This window comes from Pleurodeles waltl, chromosome 5 (assembly GCF_031143425.1).
Source record: "Pleurodeles waltl isolate 20211129_DDA chromosome 5, aPleWal1.hap1.20221129, whole genome shotgun sequence".
NCBI lineage: Eukaryota > Metazoa > Chordata > Amphibia > Caudata > Salamandridae > Pleurodeles > Pleurodeles waltl.
Window position 1 is genome coordinate 608,892,724 of NC_090444.1, and position 21,589 is coordinate 608,914,312.

Genomic DNA, 21,589 nt, shown 5'->3' on the forward strand with positions numbered 1-21,589 from the left:
TCATTTTCTTTAGTGGATCTCTGGATGGTCTCCAAAGAGATGGGCAGAGGCCATGATCTATCGACTACAAACCTCACATATTCTTCTGTTTCTTGCGCTTCTTTGGCTTCGGCAATTGTGATTAGCCTGGGATCTCTTGATAAGTATTCTGCAGGATTGTTTGATCCTGGGAGATATTCTACTCTGTAATTGTAATTCTGCAGTTGCAACATCCATTTCTTTATTCGGAGCAGCGGCTTGGAGGCGGTGCCATTAAATGAGGGAATGAGCGGTTTGTGATCAGTAGTAACAGTGAATTAGTGTCCATAAACGTATAAATGGAAGTGTTTGCACCCCCAGTGAACGGTAATATCCTCTCTTTCAATTAGTGAGTACCTCTGCTAAGTCTCAGTAAGGGAGCGGCTAGCGTAGGCTACTGGGGCCCATTCTTCAGCCCTAACCTTTTGCATTAGTACTGCCCCAACTCGGTCGGGCTGGCATTGAGTGCGATGTTGGTGTCTTTCCTAGGGTCAAAGTATTGCAGGGTTGTGTCCGTTGAGTGCATCCTTGGTTGCTTGAAAGAAACTCATCTGAGTTGGGCCCCATGACCACGCATTTGTGGTTTTAGTCAGGTCTTTCAGGGTTGAGTTAGGAGTGTAAGGTCCTTGATAAATCCCCCACAGTAATTTACCATACCCAAGAAACTCCAAACCTCTGTCATGCTCATGGGCGGCGGTGCATTCTTTATATCACTCACTTTTTCTGGGTCTGGAGCAACTGCTTCTGCCGAGAATATGTAGCCAAAAAAACGGTATCTTGTTCTTTAGGAATTCGCACTTCCTGAAGGGTCAGTCCAGAGTCATGTATTCTTTCTAGGACCTTCTTCAGTCGTGTATGGTATTCTTAGATGGTTTTCGCATGGATTAAGATGTCATCAGTGACCTTGATGACACCATGGAGGTCTATTAAGAGTTAGCGTACAGTGTTCTGAAATACCTCTGCAGCACTGGAGATGCCAAATGTATCTCGATTCTTCAGCAAGGATTAGTTGGTGATAGTAGGATCGTAAGTATAGTTTCGAGAACCACCTGGCTTCACCCAGCTCCCTGATAACTTAATCTATGGTGGGAATGAGGTGTCTCTCCCTCTTTATTGCTGCATTAGGTAGCCTCATATCCACACAGATTCTGACCCCTCCAGGTTTTTTATGTTTTTTTTACCACTACAATTGGCTAGACCCATGGTGTTGAACCCTCTACCTTCTTGATAATACCAGCAGCTTCGAGTTTCTCTAGTTCTCGTTCCACAAGAGTTCTCAGGTGGAAGGCTATCCATCGATTTTGGAGGGCTACTGGTTGTACTGATCAGTTTAGGTGGAGGGTGACTTCTTTGTCTCTGAGGCAGCCTATTCCTTCGAACACCCGTGGGAAGGCCTCTAGAATGTCATCAAGAGATTCGAGATGGACCCCAAATGTGAAGGTCACGATGCCTAAAGCTTCTGTGGTGTGGCACCCTAGGAGAGTGCCCTGGCCTTCTTTAGCGACGTACATCTGTGCTTCTATTTGGCTGGCACAGTGATATATCTAAGTCTGGAACTTTCCTTCCATGGTCAGCGGTCAGACCTGTCCATATGCAAATACTTTGATCAGTGTTGGCATCAGGGGAGGTGGTGGCTGGAGACTTTGGTACGTGGCCTTCGACATAACATTGATGGACGCTCTGGTGTCCACGATGGCAAGGACAGAACACCCTTCTACCAGTATTTTGCATTTGGGAAGCCTTCCGCTCTCCTGCACAGCGATGCTGACTGTGAAGAATGATTGCATGGTTTGCGTTTCCTCTGCATCGTCGTCCATATCACTGCCTCAGGCGTGAACCTCTAGAGTGGTGTTCACAGTGGTCTGGGTTGTTATGCCTCTCGCTGATCGGCACATCCTTGCATAGTGGTTAAGTTTACCACATTCTGTGCATTTTTTTCCTCTGGCGGGACAGTCAGACATGGGATGGGACGGCCCTCCACAGCGACTACACGTTCTTTGCACCTGCGTTGTCTTCCTAGGTCAAGGTTTATTGGGCGCAGACACCACTGCAGAGACCTGCTCTGCCTTGATCGGGTTCTGACGCAATGCCTCCATGTGGGACGCCCTCACTTTCGAAAGTTCTTTCGCTCTCCCCAAAGTTAAGATGTCTGATAGGGACTGTCCTGATTCTTCAAGGATGCGTTCCCTTAATTTGGATGAGGCACATCCTTGGATGATCTGACCTCTGATTTCCTCATTTTCTTTATGAAAGTCACAAGTGCTGGCTAACTCCTTGAGTCTCATGTAGAATGCATCAATAGACTTCATGGAGTTGTCAGGCCTGCCTAAATATGAATCTCTGGTAATCGACATTGGCCATGGGTTCAAAGTAGACTTTCAGGGCTCCAATGAGGGTCAGGTGCATATTTGATTCAGCTTCAGCGATTGTTTTAGATATGTGGTGTATATCTTTCCCTCCCAGATGCAATATCATGGCTCTCTTCTGCACGTTTTTAATGTTCATAGCTTCAAAAAATAGCATTACTCTCTCCACCCAGTCTTTCCACTGGGATGTCTGGCCGAAGGTGCGCCGGGATGCCTGGCCGAAGGTGTGTCTTCCACTATGAATGGCTCAATGGGAGGTATGGTGTTTATTGTGCCGAGGTAGCCTCTCTTGCTTTAATTGGGGTGTTTGAAGAGATGATGTTTCCCTTTTTTTTCAGGCGTCTATAGAATATTAATTATTTATTTTGTTGTAAGCTTTTTTTCTTGGAAAGTGCTAAAAGCATCAGATTGTAGATTTACTGTGAGATGCTTGGCTGCTGAAGGGACGATACGATCTGGGGCTCTCCAAAAAGTCACTGTGCCTTTAAGAAGCTCTAACTGTTGCAGGCAGGGGGCATGGCTAGTGCGGACTCACCGGTTATAAGACAAGGCGTGGCTTCGCCCCCTCGAGGCACACCAAACGCTGCTGCCTCTGATGAGGCACGCTGAGACACACCTCCGGTGCTGCTAGAATGATCGGGTGGGCTCTGATCTAACTTATTTTCAAGGAGGATTGGGACGCGACACGAGCACCGCTTGCCTTGTGTCAGGGCTCGCGGATGCCATGTCAGGGCATCACAGGTGGGTGGTACCCTAGTGGCAATCATGAGTTTATCATTTAATAATTACACTGGCACACATGGATTTATTTCAGGCGGTGAACCGGCGGGCACGTTCTTCCCTCTCGCTCCGACCATCCATACCCCATTTATTGACTACACATCACAAGACTGCAAGGTTAACAAAATGTGGTAGGCACCCCACCCCTCACATTCCACATCTATGATGGTAGTGTCCGCAGCTCAGTACCTCACAAGTGTGACACTACAGGACGCACAAGAGTAATAGCAACTTCCCCGCCACAGTTTGAGGCCTGCTCTAGGCCCCACCTCTTGATACACACAGCAGCCACAGGACACTTGTCAAGGCCCTGGATCGGGTCACCTTGCATGGGACCTACAGACAGAGGGCGATGACAACTCATACAGCTCTCTCGGTCGGCAGTGGTTGAGTCACCTAAATAAGGAACTTTGAGACTCCCAGCGCACTCAACTGTGGGTACTGCCTACTCACGGGGAATGGGCTGCTGGCTCCTTGGTAACTATTAAGGAGATTTTGCTAGGTGGCAGCAGTGCTTCAGACATTTTGCTTCAACAGCATGCACTGACGGACTGCCCTCAAAGAGTGGAGTGCTGGTATGCCTCAACATGTAACCATGTAGGGCACTGGCGCTGCTGACTTTTCCTCCCAGCGCTGCTGAGCGTACAAGCAGCAGAGTAATAAACCTTCTGCGGCAACATGATCTGTCCTCCCAACTGGAAAAGGGTTGAATGTGGGGGATGACGTTGGCTGCCTTACCAGTCCTGCCCTACACTAGAGACAGTTGGTTATCCACCCCTTTGGATGACAGATCTCAGTCTGCTAATAGCTGACAGAAACCAGAGTCTCTCAGTGGGGTTGAGTCTGCATGCTCCTCAATGTGGCCTGGCAGCAGCAGCTCACCAGATTTGTAATTGCTGGTTACATCAGATCCAGGTACGGGGCGTTGGGGCAATAACCTGTGCCGAGGAGATCCAACAATGGGCAAGGAGAGGCCAGTGTGCTCACATCACAAGAACACCATCACACAGTACATGACAACATGCCAGCAACCCAGGAAAATCACACAACAGGGTGGAACAATAATGTTGGAGAGCTCACCGGATGGGGAGCAGGAGCCAACCAGAGCGGAACTGCTGGCAGCCATACAGGGATTTCAAGCCACGCTCGAGCACAAAACAGAAACGGTCTCTATTGACCAACCTAAGAAAAGTGATAGACCACGGCAGAAGGCAACACTGAAGCACTGCAGGAAGAGGTCGCCACTTTGAAGCAACAGATGACCACGGTCCCTGGAGAGCCTGAGCGCCACATGGAAGACACTGAAGGCCGATCACTGTGTAGCAATGTCCAAGTGTTGGGGTTCCCTGAGAGATCTCCGGCAGAAAGCTCCCTTGAAAACTGGGTGAGGCAGGAGCTCTGGTCCCAGGGACTGTCGGATGTCTTTGGAGTGGAACGGGCGCACAGGGTCCTGGCTCCTCCCCCCCAGAGGGCATTCATTGCTAAAATCCTAAACTACTGTGACAGGGGGTGCATCCTCTGTAGCAGGCGGTGCCCCTCTTCAAGAACTGCTATTTATCCGGATTATGCCAACAAGGCACAGGAACAGGGCAAATCTTTCTTGAGCATGAAGCAGAAGCCGAGAGCGATGCAACTTGAACTACATGCTCCTATACCCCTTTATTGCTGAAAGTCATGTCACAGGGGAAAGCACACTTCTTCAACCTTCCTGAAGAGGTCTGGGAATGCCTGGAGCTCTGGGATAAATCCATGGCTCTTCACCCCAGAGGTGGATCAATGAGGAACAGAAGTTCTAGGCCCCAGGAGTGGCCCCACATGAGAATGCCCAGTGGGGGACCAGTGGAATACTGTGCCCGTGGACTTTCAGAGAGTGATGCTCCACGGGGATGGCACAATGATGCAGTTGGTGACCCCGGACGGCTCTAGCGGTACCACCAGGGCGGGTATAGTGTCTGCATTTTGGGAACATCTGGAGCGGGTGTAGAACCCAGACCCTGGGATCACCCCAGACAGATATAGGACCTTCTTGTAGGGTGTGGGGCTACTGGTGCTTGGCGAGCAGGCTGACACAGAACAAGATACACCCACTGAGCTAGAAAAATTGTGCTCAGCGATATGCATGCTGCTGCGTGCCAGGGCGCTGGGTGGCGATGGCTTTCCTATTGAGTCAGGATCTCTCTGCCACAGCGAAGCGGAGACTGCGAGATATTCCGTGAGGCAAGAGAAATGGGGTTGCTGCCACGCACTATAAGAGAGGGGGACATTTGTATGTTATTGAAACCAGGCAGTGGTGCGATCTCTCGGCATACAGGCCACCATGATTAACTGAGACGTCAAGGTCCTGTGTAAGCTGCTGGCCAGTCATCTAAATTCCCAGATGACCAGTCTGGTACATGAGGACCAATGTGGGTTCATCCCAGGTCGCAACACAGTAATTACCTATTGGCAATTATCCAATGTAATGCACGAGATCGAGAACTGTGGAGATGACATGGCCCTGGTCTCCATTGACCTAGAAAAGGCTTTCGACACATTGGATTGGGGATATCTGTGCGAGGTGCTGCAGCTCATGGGGTTTGGTCCACAATTCCGGGGTGGGGTACAACTGCTACACAACGAACCCAGAGTGAGGGTGCAGATGGGGAGCCGAAAGGTGTGTCCTGGGCAGGGGGATGCGCGAGGGCTGCCCTGTACCTCCTTCCCTTTGCGCTAGTTATGGAGCCCCGTTCGGTCTGGGCTAGTCGGGAACTGAGGGACTTGGGAATAACATAAGGGAACACTCTGCATGTCATATTGTTTGCTGACAACGCACATTTTTATATTGGCTCTCTCTGGGACTCCCTGACAATTCTGTTGCGCTTGCTGGATGATTACAGGTCCTTGTCGGTGCTCCGAATCAATAGATGCAAGTCCCTACTGTTTCCTCTCGCATCTCTAGTCAGAGCCCCCTTGGAGCAGTTGCAGACATTGATTTACACTGGGAACTAATTCAGAAACCTAGGGATTATGGTGGCAAACACCATGGACATAACAACTGCAACTGAACATGGGGAGGGTACTGATTGCGTAAAAGGCTCCGATCAACTTTTGGAACATGCTCCTGTTGTTACTGATGGGCAGACTAGCCTTCTCTAAGATGGTGCTTCTGCCATGTTTTCTGTATGTCATTCAAAACTCTCACTGCCCTCTGCCATCTAGAATATTCAGGCAGCTGGTCTCAATACTTGTATCCTGTTCTGGGATGGTACACGTAGCAAAGTAGCCTTGTCCAGGCTGACCAGACCATATGTGGAGTGGGGACTGGAAGCGTCACGGCTGGATTTGTACTACTACATACCCCACATGCAGCATGCAGCACGTTGGTTGGAGCCCATGGGATAGTTAAGAAAAAAATCTGCTTGCGGGGCTAGTTGGGGCAGATCAACTATTGGAGATTCTAATGGGGGTAGCAGGAGCACCAATAATTGCACTGTATGTGGTGTGCCAGACGGCACAAATATGGCAGCGACTTGTCACTGCAGTGTTGAAATGCACTCCGTTTCACAGGAAGTTGCTGGTATAGATAATGGTGCCGGTCCAACAGCTGGCCATGCACATGTCCTTCCAGGCATGGAAGGAAGGGGGCTGTGAATTACTAGGGAATCTGTATCCTGGAACCTTCATCACCTCTGAAGAAACACAGGCAGAGTTTGCGATGGGACCGTGCCACTTTTTGCATGATGCCGCCCTGGCAGAAATAGCCAAACAAACCAGGCCCTCTTATCCTGCTCCTTCGGTGGCCTCCTTGATCCTGGGGACCATATGTAATGCAGCTCAGGAAGGCACTTGATTTCCCTGCTTTACAGAGCCCTGAGAGGGGATGCAACGGGACCACAGTCGCAGGCCCATGTGGCCTGGGATACGGACCTCAAGACACGCTTATGGGATGAGGACTTGGTGCATATATGTGGGCTCATGTAGACAGTTTCCAGTAATGCCTGCTTTAAACTAGTACATTATAACTTCTTACACCGTTGTTAGCAGAGGAAACCCATATAAAACTAACTAGACATGATGATAAGGTGGGGGAGGTTATCCAGACATGGCAACACTTGAGTGATAAGCTCTTGGACTCTGACCATGACACGACAACCGGGGAAAGTGGGACACGCCTGCCTCTGACAGCGATAACAAGGCACAAGTGGGCAGGAGAGCCCTCTGATCAGAGTGGAAGTGGGGGCTTGCATTACAGGTGTCAGCGACTGATTCCCATCATTTGAATACCTGAAATGTGTACATTTCACAACTGTATGAATTTGGTGGGCCTCCCGCCTCATACAATTTACACCCGGCTTGTGACTTATTCGACTGCCATGTTTATGTTATACAAAACTAAAAGTAAAGTTCTTAAGAAAAAGTATTTGTTTCCAACACACTTCAGAAATAAAAAAAAATTGGCTTCATTTGTGTGCCTAATTCATGGTCACAACTAGAGCCCAAGAATGACAAAGTTGTTGGGCTAATTATATATAACAAATGAGAAGATATCACTTTAAGCACAGATAAAGGCCTGATAAATATTCAACTTGACTGATGTAAGAAAACATATAGGGTTCAAAAAGGACATACATTGTGCATGCAGCAGTAAATGTCAGGGTATCAGCAGTAGGACCTAGACTCTTTTAGCAAGTAGCAGCTGCCATATGCTGCTAAACTGTCATTTCCGTGTTCCATTAAAAAAGGTTTATCCTGATAATACAATAACCATGGAATTATGTCTATTTCCAGATCCAAGTTCCACTGCCTCTGGATCAAAGAGATCCTACTTCAAGACTGTACATCATCCGTAAGTACCTCCAGTCTTCCAGCCCTAACAACCATTTAAGCACCTAAGACAATCCCCTACAAACTCATGAGCTAGGTAAGTAAACTAAGAAAAGGTTTAGGGGAAGATGGCTCCTTGTACATGGCTTGACCCTTGGAATTCCCTCATTTTCTCCCCTAGACTTGAACAGATCACAAAAAATCAGAGTAGTTTTTAAGAGGTCTCTTCCATTCAGAATAAGTAAAACCACCTTAGGATTTGTTTAGACCACTCACTTTCTCATGGTGTGTGCTGATCATATGGATGCAGGTGACTATGCCATGCGGATTTCATCTTTAAAAGCTTTTCCAACAAATAAGATTCAACACAATTACTGGCCCATATTTTGGCAAAACAAAATTGTTAAAGACAATTTGACCAATAAAGAATAGCATGTTCACCTAGTCAATGTTTAGATTCAAAATTACCTTGGAAGTGGTGACTCAATATATATGACTCGTACACAAACTGACAAAAATATTATAACTCGTCCAAAACGCAGAGGCCAGACCTCTGACCAGGACCAGGAGAAGAGATCACACTTCTCCTAACCTTAGCTCTCTTTCTAGTCTTCGATTCACCAACACATCTATATCAAGCAATATTTTTTTTATTGGGCAATACAAGTGCCTCCCAAGAATTCAAGGGTGCTGCATTTTAACTTTACACACCACAACGCACCCAGCTTTCAACAGGACAAAGGTAACTTCAAATACGTAAGACAAGGGCTTTTTTGTTTGGTGACTGGGCCTTTCTGTAGCAGGAGTAAAGCCTCAGAACAATCGCCCCTTAAGCACTAGTCACTTTTCCTCCATTCAGGGTTGTTACAGACAACTAAATACCCTCATTATTAATTATTATATTCTATCAGTTTCCTGAAACTTGTGGGATTCTTTTTATTTTTCTCTGTTCTGTGGTTATGTTGAATTCAATAGCAATAGGAACCTTTTGTGTGCATATCGCTCTATTAAGTATTACATAAAATAAAATAAATGGCACAAAACAGCTGCCTTTAAGGCTGCTTTCTCTACATTTGTTCCAGCTCAATCCTCCTGAAGTGTTCAGAGGTGGCTCTTTTCAGGTCTCGCCTACAAGACAGCATTAAGGTTGTGCAAGACCTTTTGAGGGATTACCAAGAACTTAGGGTGGGCTTAGAGTTCTCTCTTTGCTTACCACTGGCTGTCTTTATTGTCACTCTCATTTGCTTGTTCTTGTGCTCTCCCTCCCTTGAAGCATAGCCCCTTTACCATCCTTAGGATCTGCTGACTTGTAACTTACCACTGCTCACTTTTAGGGACCTATTTTTTTATGTGTGGCTAAGTACTCCATGAAAGCGTTTGTGTTTTCCTGCTATCTCCCTCATGTTCTTCTCAACACCGCCACCACACCTTGTTTTGCTTTCTCCCTTGTGTAGATCTCTCTCTTACATGCTTCTCCCCCATGCCTTGCGTTCCCTGTTTCTCTCTTTCTCTTACAGGCTTCTTCCATCATCCCAAATTGTTCATTTAGTTGTGTCCTTCTCTCCACTCCCTCCACGTTGCACTCTCTCTCTCTCTCGCTGTGTGCTGCTTTCCCGTACACCTGGATTATTTCTTTTTTGGGAGGGGGTTCTGCCCTGCTCATTTGTTGCCTCCACGCTTCCCCTCCACCATCCTTTCCTTTGGAAGGATTGGCAGCAAAAATGCAGCCACCGCCCCCACACTTTTTTCTATTTTAAACGTGCTTTTGTTCTACTACTTTTTTTTTTTATTACCAATCATTTCTTGGGATGAGCATAACAAAAAATGGTGCCTGTGTACGTGATGGCGCATGCACATGCCTACAAAATGACACAACTGTATTTTTGTCTTTAGACTATCCTGCATAGCACTGACAAAATGTTTTTTTTACGCTATACAGTGTTGGCAAAATGCATTGGCAAAAAAGGTCTTAAAGTTGAGAGCTTTGCCAGTGCTTGTTTTGCCATTTGTAGTGCTTTACAAAAAGTCAAATATAAAAAAAATAAGCAGCGCTGGGGGAAAAGTAAAGTGGTTGGACCTGTTGCCAGTTAATGATTATCAGTTTTTGTCAAATGTCAGACAGAACTTAGGTGACATGTGTTTGCCCATAATTGGCCAACAGATGCAGCCCAAAAAGGGTCTGCTGTACAAGTTATTCAGACCATACCTAAACAAAGAAGTGAAAATGTCTTTGGCCATATTAAACATGCCCAGTTTTTCAGGACACGTTTAATCCCTCACCCACAAACAAAAGCCCAGGACTCATCCATTACAGTCTCATAATAGGCCTCCTGTGGCTTCTAACTTTGTATCGTGAGGTCAAATCTGTGATGGCACTGGAGCCATACCAGATAAAGGAACAGTATTTCTGACTATTCCAATTCTGTCCCAACAATGAACTGCCCAGTTCGGTGGTCACAAGAGATTCCTGCACATCTAGGAATGCTGCAGTACAGATGCACAGGTGGGAGTCACTGTGTAGAATGGGTATCACATAGATGTCAGTGCTCTTATTGCAGAGTTCAGAACATTGAAATCACTGTCAGCAAGTGATCCAATCAGGGACCAGGTCTTAAGGAGGGACTGTCCATCTTTTATTCAAGCAAGCAATTGCATCTTTTCTGGGAAGAACCTCTGTAGGTGGTCTCTGAGTATGGAGGTCTAAAAAAAACAATATATGATGAAGAAATATCAATTTTCAAGATGGAAATATTAGACGTTGTCTCTGATTCTTCAGGATTCATGCCTACATGAACTAGTAAGCCATTATCGCCCGGGGTTTCTCCAGTTCACCAGCAAGAGCAGCACCATCAGTTCCTGATGTTTGTTTGATTTACAAATTGCGACCACAATATTCATGAATCTCATGTCTCTTACCTAGGGAATGGTAAATGCAGAAGGCATCTCCATTAATCTCCAGCAAGATGAGTGGTTGATACATTATTCTTCCTCAATTCAGAAGGCCAATCCCACAAAGAAAATGTTCTTAGTGTAAAATGAACAAAAACATCAAAAGAAATCTTAGAATTTTCCCAGTTCAGACAAGGGAGTTAATTTCTGGGCCCTTCAATCTTATGTAGTTACTTTGAGCTGTTCACATACAGAATCTCAGAGAGAGGCATGAATATCTTTTGCACTATCCAGAATAACCAGTCCTGGCTTACTGGCTCAGGTTACAGGTAGCCACAGCAATGTCTGATTAAGTGGTCCAGAGGGCACAACTCTGAATGAAGACCATTTCATGTCAATCATTTTATCACCCAAGCCCAGCATCCAAAGAGTACAAAGTATGTTTCCAGTTTCAGAAACCCCAAAATGCACGTCTCATGGTGGTCATAAACAGTATACCTGCTACTTCAAATGGTTCCTTCAATGATGACGGACGTTAGCAGGCATGTCTGATGGCACTAGTCAGCAGGCATTCTATAAAACACTCCGACTGGAAGGATCCAAAAACAGCTTAATTCACTGGTCTGAAAACATATTGAGCAAATCACAGCATGAACTGTAGTCTGTAGAAACTGGGACACTAGCATAAAGAACACAGGCATAATTGGAAGGATATTCCAGTATTTCCAAGGTGTTTGGTTGTCCAGGGAGTTGTTCTGGGAGATCTACATATCTTGAAAGGACCATGTTGCTTTCATGCAAGTGGGCTTTGTGCTTCTTTCCTGCTGCTGGTAGAAAGCTCTACTTTAAGAGTTTCATTAGTTTCCTTCGATCTAAATTTGCTCACCAAGATCAGAAGGTGTTTCAGGTGTTCTCATTTTGTAACAGAGAAACGCATTAACTCCCTCACCTGAGGCACACAGCAATGCAAATTAACAGACAGAAAAAACTTACTGTCATGCCCCCTTAATTTCTTCTTGCCTCTCAATTCTGACCCTGGCCCCGGTTTTTTCGACAGTTTGGAAGATGCAAGTCTAGGCCTACAAAGGCTGGAATTGTTCCATGAGGATGCACACTCCATGCAAAAGACCAGGTGTTCGTAACACTTAACGCCTTTGTTTGCCACTGGATATAATTTCAGACTTGAAATTTAATAAAACAGGTGTAGCATTTAGTGGTAAGTCTACTCTGGTTTTCTGATGTTGAACCTGGCTCTTTGTGCAGGATCTCCCTGATTATGTTTTGCTTTCTGTTGCTAAACCCGTTTTTGTTGTCACTAAGATTTCTGCACACTTTTTCACTGCTAATCAGTTCTAAAGTGCTTGTTCTTCCTCGTTCAAACATAGTAAAATTGGCTTACACCTTATTGGCACATTTACTATACTTGTAAGATTCTAGTAAATGGTACTACCTGGACCCAGGGGCTGTATATGAAATGCTATTAGTGGGCCTGTAGTACTCACTGTTCCACCAACTAAAGAAGAATTTTACAATGTACCTCAGGCCTGCCAGGGCAGCCTGTAGTGCAGTTTTAAACTGCCATTACAAACTGACAAAATAAACATTTTTTGCTAAACCTAACCCTTACTTCCTAAAGGCTCATATGTGAGGGTGCATTGTACGGAAAAGGTAGGGCATGTGTTCTTAAGTTTTACATGTCCTAACAGTGAAAAACTCCTAAAATCATTTTCACTATTGTGAGGACTATCTCTCTCATTGACTAACAATAGGTTACCTTATTACATCTAAGAAGTAATAGCTTCAGACTGGGCGCAGATAGAGGTATGCTGTTTACACTCAAATGAATTGTAATTTAAAATCCTCTTTAATGGTAAAGTCAGATTTTAAATCACAATCCTTAAATGCCACTTTAAGAAAGTTGACATTTTCTTGCCCTAACCATTTGTGCACTCTGCCAGTTTTCGGAGTACATGACTGTGGATGGATCTGCTGTTGGGGGTTGTGCATTGCATATACACAGTAACACAAAGGGGGCTTTGGTGTGCAAATGATGGGCCATTCTGGCAGGATGGCTGGGAGGAGCTGTACTCAACCCTGATTACAATTCAAACAGCTTTGTCCCCTGTACACACAAAGCAACCTGACAACAGGTCTGTCCTTGCTATTATCCCCTGAGACAATTTGGAGCTTTGACAGGGGAAGAAGAGAGGAAGAACTTTCCAGAACCAGGTGTGGGAGTAAGACAGTGTGTCCTCTCATACAAAGCCGACTCCAGGTATAAATATTATACCTCCAGAGCCTCTCTTCAGATCATTCATAGACCTGTGGACATTAAAGAAGGAATGTCCTTCTGCTTGAAGGACATCTTTGCTGTCTGAGAAGGAAAACTGGACCTGCTTACCTTCTTCCCAGGATAACCTGTGTGACTTCGAAGGTCAGTTAGCTGTCCTCCTGTGTGAGCTTCAGAGATGCAACAAGCTCCAAAGGCCTCCCTCTAACTGCCCAGGTAAGGCACTGAATCTGCCACAACCTGTACTGGGCCTGCCTGAGGCCTGCTGCTGACCTCTACCTGGAGTGAGTCTTGATCCCCAAGAAAAGTCCCTCAGGTCCTGAACCCTCAGCTGGCATCAGCGTGTACTCCTTCCTGTCCCTGTGTGTTCATCAGAACCGACGCAACTCGACACAGGACCTCACATCGCAGCCCTAGCAGGTCCTTAACAGAACGGACAGAGCACAATGCAACTCGACTGAGGAACTCGCGTGGCACCTCTTGCAGCTCCCCATCAGAGCTCATGCAGTGTAACACAACTCAATGAATGACCGCACATCACAGCCCTCGCAGCTCTTATCAGAAACAATGCAGTACAGTGCAATTTGACGCATGATTTCTCATCGCAGCACCATGCAGCTCCTGATCGGAACCGACGCCAAGGGACGCAAAACCTTGCATCAAGGATATAAGGTACAACTCTCAGCGGGACCAACCTTGTCCCTGTACCCGGCTTGCACTCCATTGCAGTCAGCCTTAACTTGTGACTTTGTGCCAGTTCTGCACAACCTGACACCCAGAGTCGGCGATTTGTGCTTCCAAAAGCTATTTTTACATAAAACTTTGAAATTACATATCTCCAGTTCTACTAATTAGATTTTTGTTGTTCTGGTATCATTCTATTTATTAAAATCTAAATTGGGTTGGGATTTTTTTCTGTGTGTTGTGTTTACACTTAATTACTGTTTATGTACTGCACAGGTACTTTACACATTGCCTCTAAGTTAAGCCTGACTGCTTTTTGCCAAGCAACCAGAGGATTAAGCACAGGATAATTTAGTGACTTTTTGTGCTTCACTCTGCCAAGAATTGTGGTTATTGACTGAGTGAGGCTTCCACCCCCTACAACCAATAACCCAGTTTTTTACATCTGGTTTATGCTGAGGGTTTTCCTAAGGGCTGACAATGTCTCCCACGGTTCAGTGGTAAGCTTTGCAGGTGTTCTCTCAGCTTTGTGGCAGTTTGCAGGAGATCAAGCCATTGGTCTCACATCTACTGCAGGGCTTTCTGTTGTCAAAGAACTACTTTTTGATAGTGCTTTTTTTAACAGCTTGCAGAGAAGTATGTCTGAAGTCTGTACGGGTGTCTTTGGTTCACTATAGTTGCATACAATCAGCTTTTCTGAAGCGACTAGGCATTTTTCCTGGTGTAACTAAAGCCAGAACCTTAATGGGTTGTGGGTAAAAGAAAGATTTGCAGAGAAGGAAACACATAATTTAATCAAGTCTCACAAATTGAACCTACCGACCTGGCAAGTTTTCTTATTAGTCATAGGCATGAATCACAACCAAAAAGTTTCCATGAAAAACATTTCCTTTGCCTTGCTGGGCAACGCCCTGCTTAAGTTTTAATAGGAATTTCAAAATATCTTATCTTGCTTCTCTATGCTTCTTACAGGAGCAAGAGTTTTCTATGTTCAAATCTAAGACAGCAGACAAGAGGTTCCTGGGAAAGAAAGTAAGGCATAGATGCTTCAAATATGAAACAAGAAGCACTGTTTGCCTTCGAAAACACATAGAAATGTTCACAGCGCATTTTAACAGGCTTGTTTAATAGGTTTCAAACCTGTACTGTACGGGGTTTGTATTACATTTGGCATCCCTAGTTAGTTATGTAGAATCCTATATTTTCCTCTCGCTATTTATTTCTAAATGTGGATAAAAATGGAAATTGGGTTGCTTTTTGAGTGATACTAAATGCAGTCAGTCATGATTGCCAGGCCAACGTCAGTGTGGATTGACAGGTACGGGAGTTAAAACAAATAAAGGAATTTTAGTGAAGAGGCTTAAACAGCAGTAGATATGCACAAGGTTGATACTAAAATTTGCATATTTTAATAGAATCACAATTATGTATCATCTGGGTTTTCATCTCATTGAAATCTGTCAGGCATTCAAGCACGAGTGTGCAATTATGGGTTACATAAATGTGGAAATATACTAGTTTCAACGTCATTTTTCACAAGCGCCAAAATAAATACAGATACAATCAGCAAAAAATAACTAAATATAGATAAATTTAGATGGAAATGTCAAAATAAACAAATACCATAAAAACAGGAGCCCTATTTATGACACTTGGTGTTCATTCTCTTATTTGTACTGTGACTGCTCTGTAACATACTGTTTTGGTACCTGCAGGTAAAACTGATCTACTGGTCTCGTCTTCCTGCCTCTGTGACTGGGTGTCCACCAGATACATTTTCGGAGCAGAGTGTGGGAAAAATTGGTTACGTGGACTGGTTATCTGACTGTACATTTTGCCTCAGATGCTCCGTTTGGCAATATGTGATATTATGTTATTTGTATTGCTAACGATCTAACACTGACATGGCACTGCAGCACTTTCAGTTGCCCAGGGATAACTTTCTAATAGGCGGGAGGTTTCTATTAGAACTCAGGGTCTCATTTGGCTTGTGAAGATATGCGATTGGTAGTGTCACCTGGTATGTATGTTTCGATGTTTGGTGAAAGGGCAGTCACAGCTCGCACGGTTTAAAAGGGGTGAGGCAGCACGTGACGCTGCTCAGAGCAGTGTTAGGATTGGTTGGATCACCCAGTCGGGGTGATCCTGGCAGGCTGGGAGCCTGTGCCTGCTCTCTTCAGCCCACTACACAGTGCCAGGCTGGAGAGAGCACAGTGCGATGGGAGTGCACAGTGCACTCCCCTCGTCCCAGCCATCCCCCATGGCCCACACCATTTTAGACAATGGATGTCACTATTTTAGACAATAGAGGTCACCATCTTAGACAATGGAGGTTGCCATGTTTCTTGATTTATGCAGGATCATTGCCATCTCTGCCATTTGACAGAGATGATGTCTGACCTTATCTTTCTATGAACTGTCAAAGTGTCAGGTCATTCGACTAAAAGACATAGATATAACACCTTATGCGTCATCAGTTGGGGACAAGTGTCTATTTATTACCATGTCAAGGTCAAATCATAGCAAGTACAGTCAAACAGCCAAAATAGTGAAGTCTGAATTGAATTTTTTTTAGTAACCCAAAAGCAATAACTCAACTTCAACAATGTATTAAGTAGGATTCTGAGGGCTACAATAACCTACTTTCACATTCAGCGTTGCTGAACTGAAATAAGTTCACTTGTGTCACCCAATAGGTGGGAAAGCAAACCTTGTAGAACTACACCAAATTCGAAATTTACACAACAGTTGGTGCCCAACATTGGGCTTGAGTCTTATATTTATGCCTGGAGTTGTTTTTCACTATTCACACACACATGTGAACCATTATTACATCATTATGGAGATTTTCGTAGTAATCATGGTTACCTCCTCCTGTGGAGGAACCCCTAGTTCCATAGGTTTATCAAGCTTGACTCATACAAGGTTGTTTTCCATTCTGTAGGTTTACTAATTCCTTGATTCCAAATCAATTGATCCATTCACTATGGTGGCACCTATTGTGAAAGGGGTCAGTTACAGGGAAGCAGTTACTTGGCACCTGAAAGCTTGAGGTGTCCCCAGTGGGGTTGTGTGGGGTGGATGGCAGTTAATTTTGTAATTGTTCCACATGAGGCATATGGCTATGGGACATTTTACTCATGGGTGGAGTTTGAGCCTACTGATCCTGCCGTAGGGCAGTATTGTTCATATACAGCAGTAGATCCGCCTGCGCATTGTATGGTTTACCAAGATTTGGAAATACCTTTGACTTACCAGGAACACCAGAACTTGTTTGCTGGTCAATTACCACATAGGCACAGAAATGTCTGTTTGGGGCCTCTGAGCAATGAAGGGGCTGCAGGCTGGTCCTGGCTGGCTAAAAGCCCATTCCTCATCCCAACAATCTAATATTTGCTGAGGTGGTCGGTTTTACACTATAAAGTCACTTTATACAGGTTTGTACAGTTTAAACAGTGGACTTTGTGCTCTAAGAATGCGCCTGCAGCAGGACCAGCCGCTTCTACCCAAGTACAAACCAAAAGTTCACAGACTATTATCATTATCATGGGAAAAGTGGCCATGAAGTGTGATGAAAAGGCCTTCAGGACTGCTTGCACCACCAACCAGTTTGAGGCAGTGTACCCATACACTATGCCCCAGGACAAACACAGAATAATAATTATGTGTCTTCCTCTTGGGGTGGTGTCACCAGTAGAGAAATGTAATACCTGGGGAAGCATCTTTGTGTGCATTTACACTAGCATGCACAGCACGCCTTCATGGCAGTTCTTTCTGATGTACTTAAGCAGGTACAAATTGAACACAGAGCTGTAGCAGCTCTGGATTTATGAATAAAGATAATGGGGAACTTTTCTACATTCTCCTCTATCATCCTACGCAATATTAAGGGAGAAGCTTAAGTGTTGCCTATATGTCAGAGACTGGAAGCGGGTCCATTCAGATTGTAAGACAGACTCCAGCCTTATACAAAAATCAAGCTGGGATGGACAAACTCAGAAGTCCACATCATTACCTTAGGCAGCAAACCTCCACCACAAGCACAACATCCTCTAAAATCAGAAGGAAAACGTGGTAAAAAAGCAATACTAGATCAACTGCAATATCACAGGATAATAGTGCCTTGTCTTTCACCAACGAACACACCCTTTTTCCAGCCTCCAAACCAAAAGGCTCCTAAAGAATAGTTTTGGACTATAGGAATCTGAATTCCAATACGTGAACCTATGCGACGCAAAATGTGCAAAGCACGGGTTTAGAGACCATTCTGGTGTAGAAAAGATACAAAGCGACCCTCGATATTTCCAATAGTTTTTTTTGTCAAAATATAGCACATAAAAGCGAGTATCTAACCGCCTTCTGTTTCGATGGGGTGCAGTTTTCGTCCCAACTCTTGCCTATGTGCTACAAGAACACCCTGGTTTATTTTCCACATGCATCATGGAAATCTTACGACCAGGTCCCGAGGTACTGGCATACATTGATGATATCTATCTTACCGATGATGATTTAGGTCTACCCCATGCTAGTGTGGACACTGTGATGACTATATTAATATCACAAGGTTACATAATCTTTTTTGTTTGTTTCACAATTCCTTATTCAAGTTTACGAAGGGAGGGAGGGATACGATAGCAGGGTACAACAGGCACTGTAATGCTCCACACTGGCTGCCCATAGCAGACTGAAAATACAAAAGTTCACATGCTACATACAAAGAGCAAAGTACAACAGGCCAGTCCAAGCCCAGAGCAGTTAGGAAAGGATGTGTGAGTAGAGTGGGGTGGGACGGGGCAGAGGATGGGGGGGGGGGATAAGGAGGCAGGAGGCAGCAATGTGGGAAGTAAAAAGGTAAAAAGAGAAAGAAAACAGAAAAAAGAGTGCAAGTAGACAAAGGAAAGGGGGGCAGGTGGGGAAAGGGCAAAAACTGAAAGAAAAGTAGAGGAGAGAGGAAAGATAATGGAGAGAAATAGGAGGAGAAGAAGAGAGAAGGAGAAGGAGAGAACAAAAAGTTGAAAAGAAGAGAAATGGTGTACAGGAAAGGAATTGTGGGAACAGAGTGGACCGTGGGGAGGGAGCAAACATGGGAGTTAGCTGAGAGTGTAGAGGAAGTGTGGGTGAATGTAGAGGTTGAAGTTGATGCTGGTGGGAGTGCAGGACCTTGAGCGAGGCCCCAGTTAGGGGGAGGACGAGAAGTAAGCTCAGGGCACAGCACCAGAACCCGGCGGCCTGACAGTACTGCCAGGGTGCCGGCCATGTCGGCAGCGCAGGGCAGTTAGCCCAAGCAGTTGCCAGTCCTTGGAGGGAAAGGTGCCCAAGTACGAAGAAAGGTCTCAACGTTATCTTGTAGGTTGTAAATGATTCATTCATAGGAGGCCACCTGATACATGGCCATCAGCCATTCATCATGTGTGGGGGGGATGGATGGAGTACCAGTGTCGTAGGACACCGTTTTTAGCTGTTGCCAGCACAGTGTGGAGCAGCTGGCGCTCACACCTGGAGAGGGTTGGGAAATCTATGCAATCATGAAGAAGCATTGTGGGGCAAGACAGTGCTGGGGGGATCCATGACAACACCTCCCCAAGTGTGATGTCTTTTGCCTCCCAAAAGGGGTGAACGGTGGGACAATCACAGAGGACAAGGACCAGGTCACAGGCTGTTTTGGCACAGTGCCGACAGTTGGAGTAGGGTAGCAACCCTGCCAACTGCAGTTTCACCAGTCCAGTGCCAGGTGTGAAGCAATCTGAAGAGGCAGAACTTCAGCCATGTATCAATGGTTCTGCCACTTAGGGCTTCCAAGTGCACAGCTCAGTCCTTGGGTTCGTATTCCACCTGGATGCGGGCCTGCCATTTGGTGCACAGAATATATAACAGTGGCACCGAATACAGATCATGGGTCAGGAGGCCATAGAAGCCAAACATCTCCCCTCTGAGGTGACCACACTTCTTCAGGTACAAGATAACCAGCGAGGATGGAAGGGCCCAGGATCGTGGGCCAAGTGCACGGGCGAGTCAATATCACAACTGCAGATACTGGAATACTATTACTATTCTGGAATTTGTAGTTTTGCTTTTATTTTTCAAAGATTACGATTGGACAAGCTATTCAAGCTTACATGATGTTGTTTTAAAATCTCTGTAAAAGTTCTCCTAGTAAACGGAGCCTACATTTGGTTAAGTACAATTTTCGTTGGCATACTTCTCATCTAAAAAATAACGTAGTGCTTACTACGATCTATTCGGGGCACTGAGGCACATACCCTTCCTTATTTGTAGCAAGCTACGCCTTGTATGGTGTCTGGTTGAAATGGTGTTCTCGTTGTTTTACCTTGATAGGACGTATTGGGATGTCATAGGTGAGGACAACTAGGTGTGTTTATTATGTTATGGGACAAAGCGCAGAGTAGTGAGTTGGATGATGAAGTATGAGTGACAGGTGTACAGATGTAGGTTTTTAGTATTCCGGCCGGTTTGAACAGTTCTGCAAGTCCCGTTATGATATCCCTTATGATTACAATCTTTTTAGCAGCTTAGTACAGTTGTTTAATCTGTGATTTTATGGTCCTGAGCTAACATGTTTGGAGGGAGAGAGAAGAGGACAGATTTGCTGGGATGGGCATTTTTACTATCATCCAATATCTGAGTGTCATCATGAGATCAGCCAGAGTGTATAGATACTTGGGATATGCACTGGTGGACTAGATTAAAGCCTTCAGAATCGTTCAGAAGTGTGCACGACAGATCTCTTCAGTTATTACATTACTGTTTATTTGGTGATGCCCGTTTTTTTTTTTTTTGTCTGTACACTACAGGAGATGGAGATCTCTGGTAACAGTTGTGTCTCATGTGGAGTATTATTGTTGTAGTATTATTCTGGTCCATAAATTAAATTACATAACTATATAAGGCGTTCATCAATACATAGCCGTAGAGTAGAATATGCTCCCGTTCCGCCCAAACACAACTCTCATGCCTATGTTCAGCACTGTTCTGAAAGAGTGAAAGCTTCGAGCACACACGCCACCCTCCTCTCCGGAAAGTGATTGCAAATAGCAGCTGCAGTCCACGTGTGGGGGCAGGGGCAGAGTAAGACTGAGAGAAAAGCATAACAAACTTGATCCACACACACACGTTCGAGCAATGAATGAAGCAGGCGCGGGCATTACCAGCTCGGCCACAGCCGTGATGTACTTCATGGATGGTCGGAGACATGATGCAGAAGAGATACAAAAAGCCAGCAATGAACACCTACTGAGCAACAGAGAACAGGATTGCGAATCAGCTCGTCCCCGTGGAACGAAACCACGCCTCCACAACAAGAGCCAAACCCCGCCCCTTGAGGAAGACTGAAAGCCCTGTTCAAAGCCAGCCAAACCCATTCACCCGGTGCACTGATGTAAAGTGGCTAGAATATTTTAACAGTATGTAGACATAAACGAAGGACACCAGTTCCAAATTGGAATGCTCTGCCAGGAACAGACGAAGAGCATTTAGCCTCAGAATATCGCGTAACAACTAGCGCGCGTAAATCATTGTGTAATTCGTGACATTTCTTAGTGGTATAACCCGGAAGCTGCACACAATATTGGCTTTAAACGTCGGTTTTAGTTAAACCATATAAAAGCGCGTTTAGTAATTCGTTACAACATAAAGTTTTAAATGAGCGAACTATTCTATATTAATTAAGACAAAATTCCTAGTATGCTACTTAAATGTGCTAGGGCGAGACATCCGGATTTTTTTAGTTGTGTGCGATGGC

General features: G+C 45.1%; 1 protein-coding gene across 1 annotated transcript in view; it reads right to left on the reverse strand.

Annotated features, from left to right (window-relative positions):
* MTR (5-methyltetrahydrofolate-homocysteine methyltransferase) overlaps window positions 1-21,239 on the reverse strand; it is a 484,998-nt gene extending 463,759 nt beyond the window's left edge. Inside the window, exon 1 of the mRNA XM_069234453.1 lies at window positions 20,997-21,239. Within this exon, the coding sequence (XP_069090554.1) occupies window positions 20,997-21,042 (46 nt within the window). The 5' untranslated portion in view covers window positions 21,043-21,239. The remainder of the gene's footprint in view (window positions 1-20,996) is intronic.
* Between the last annotated feature and the right edge of the window lie 350 nt (window positions 21,240-21,589).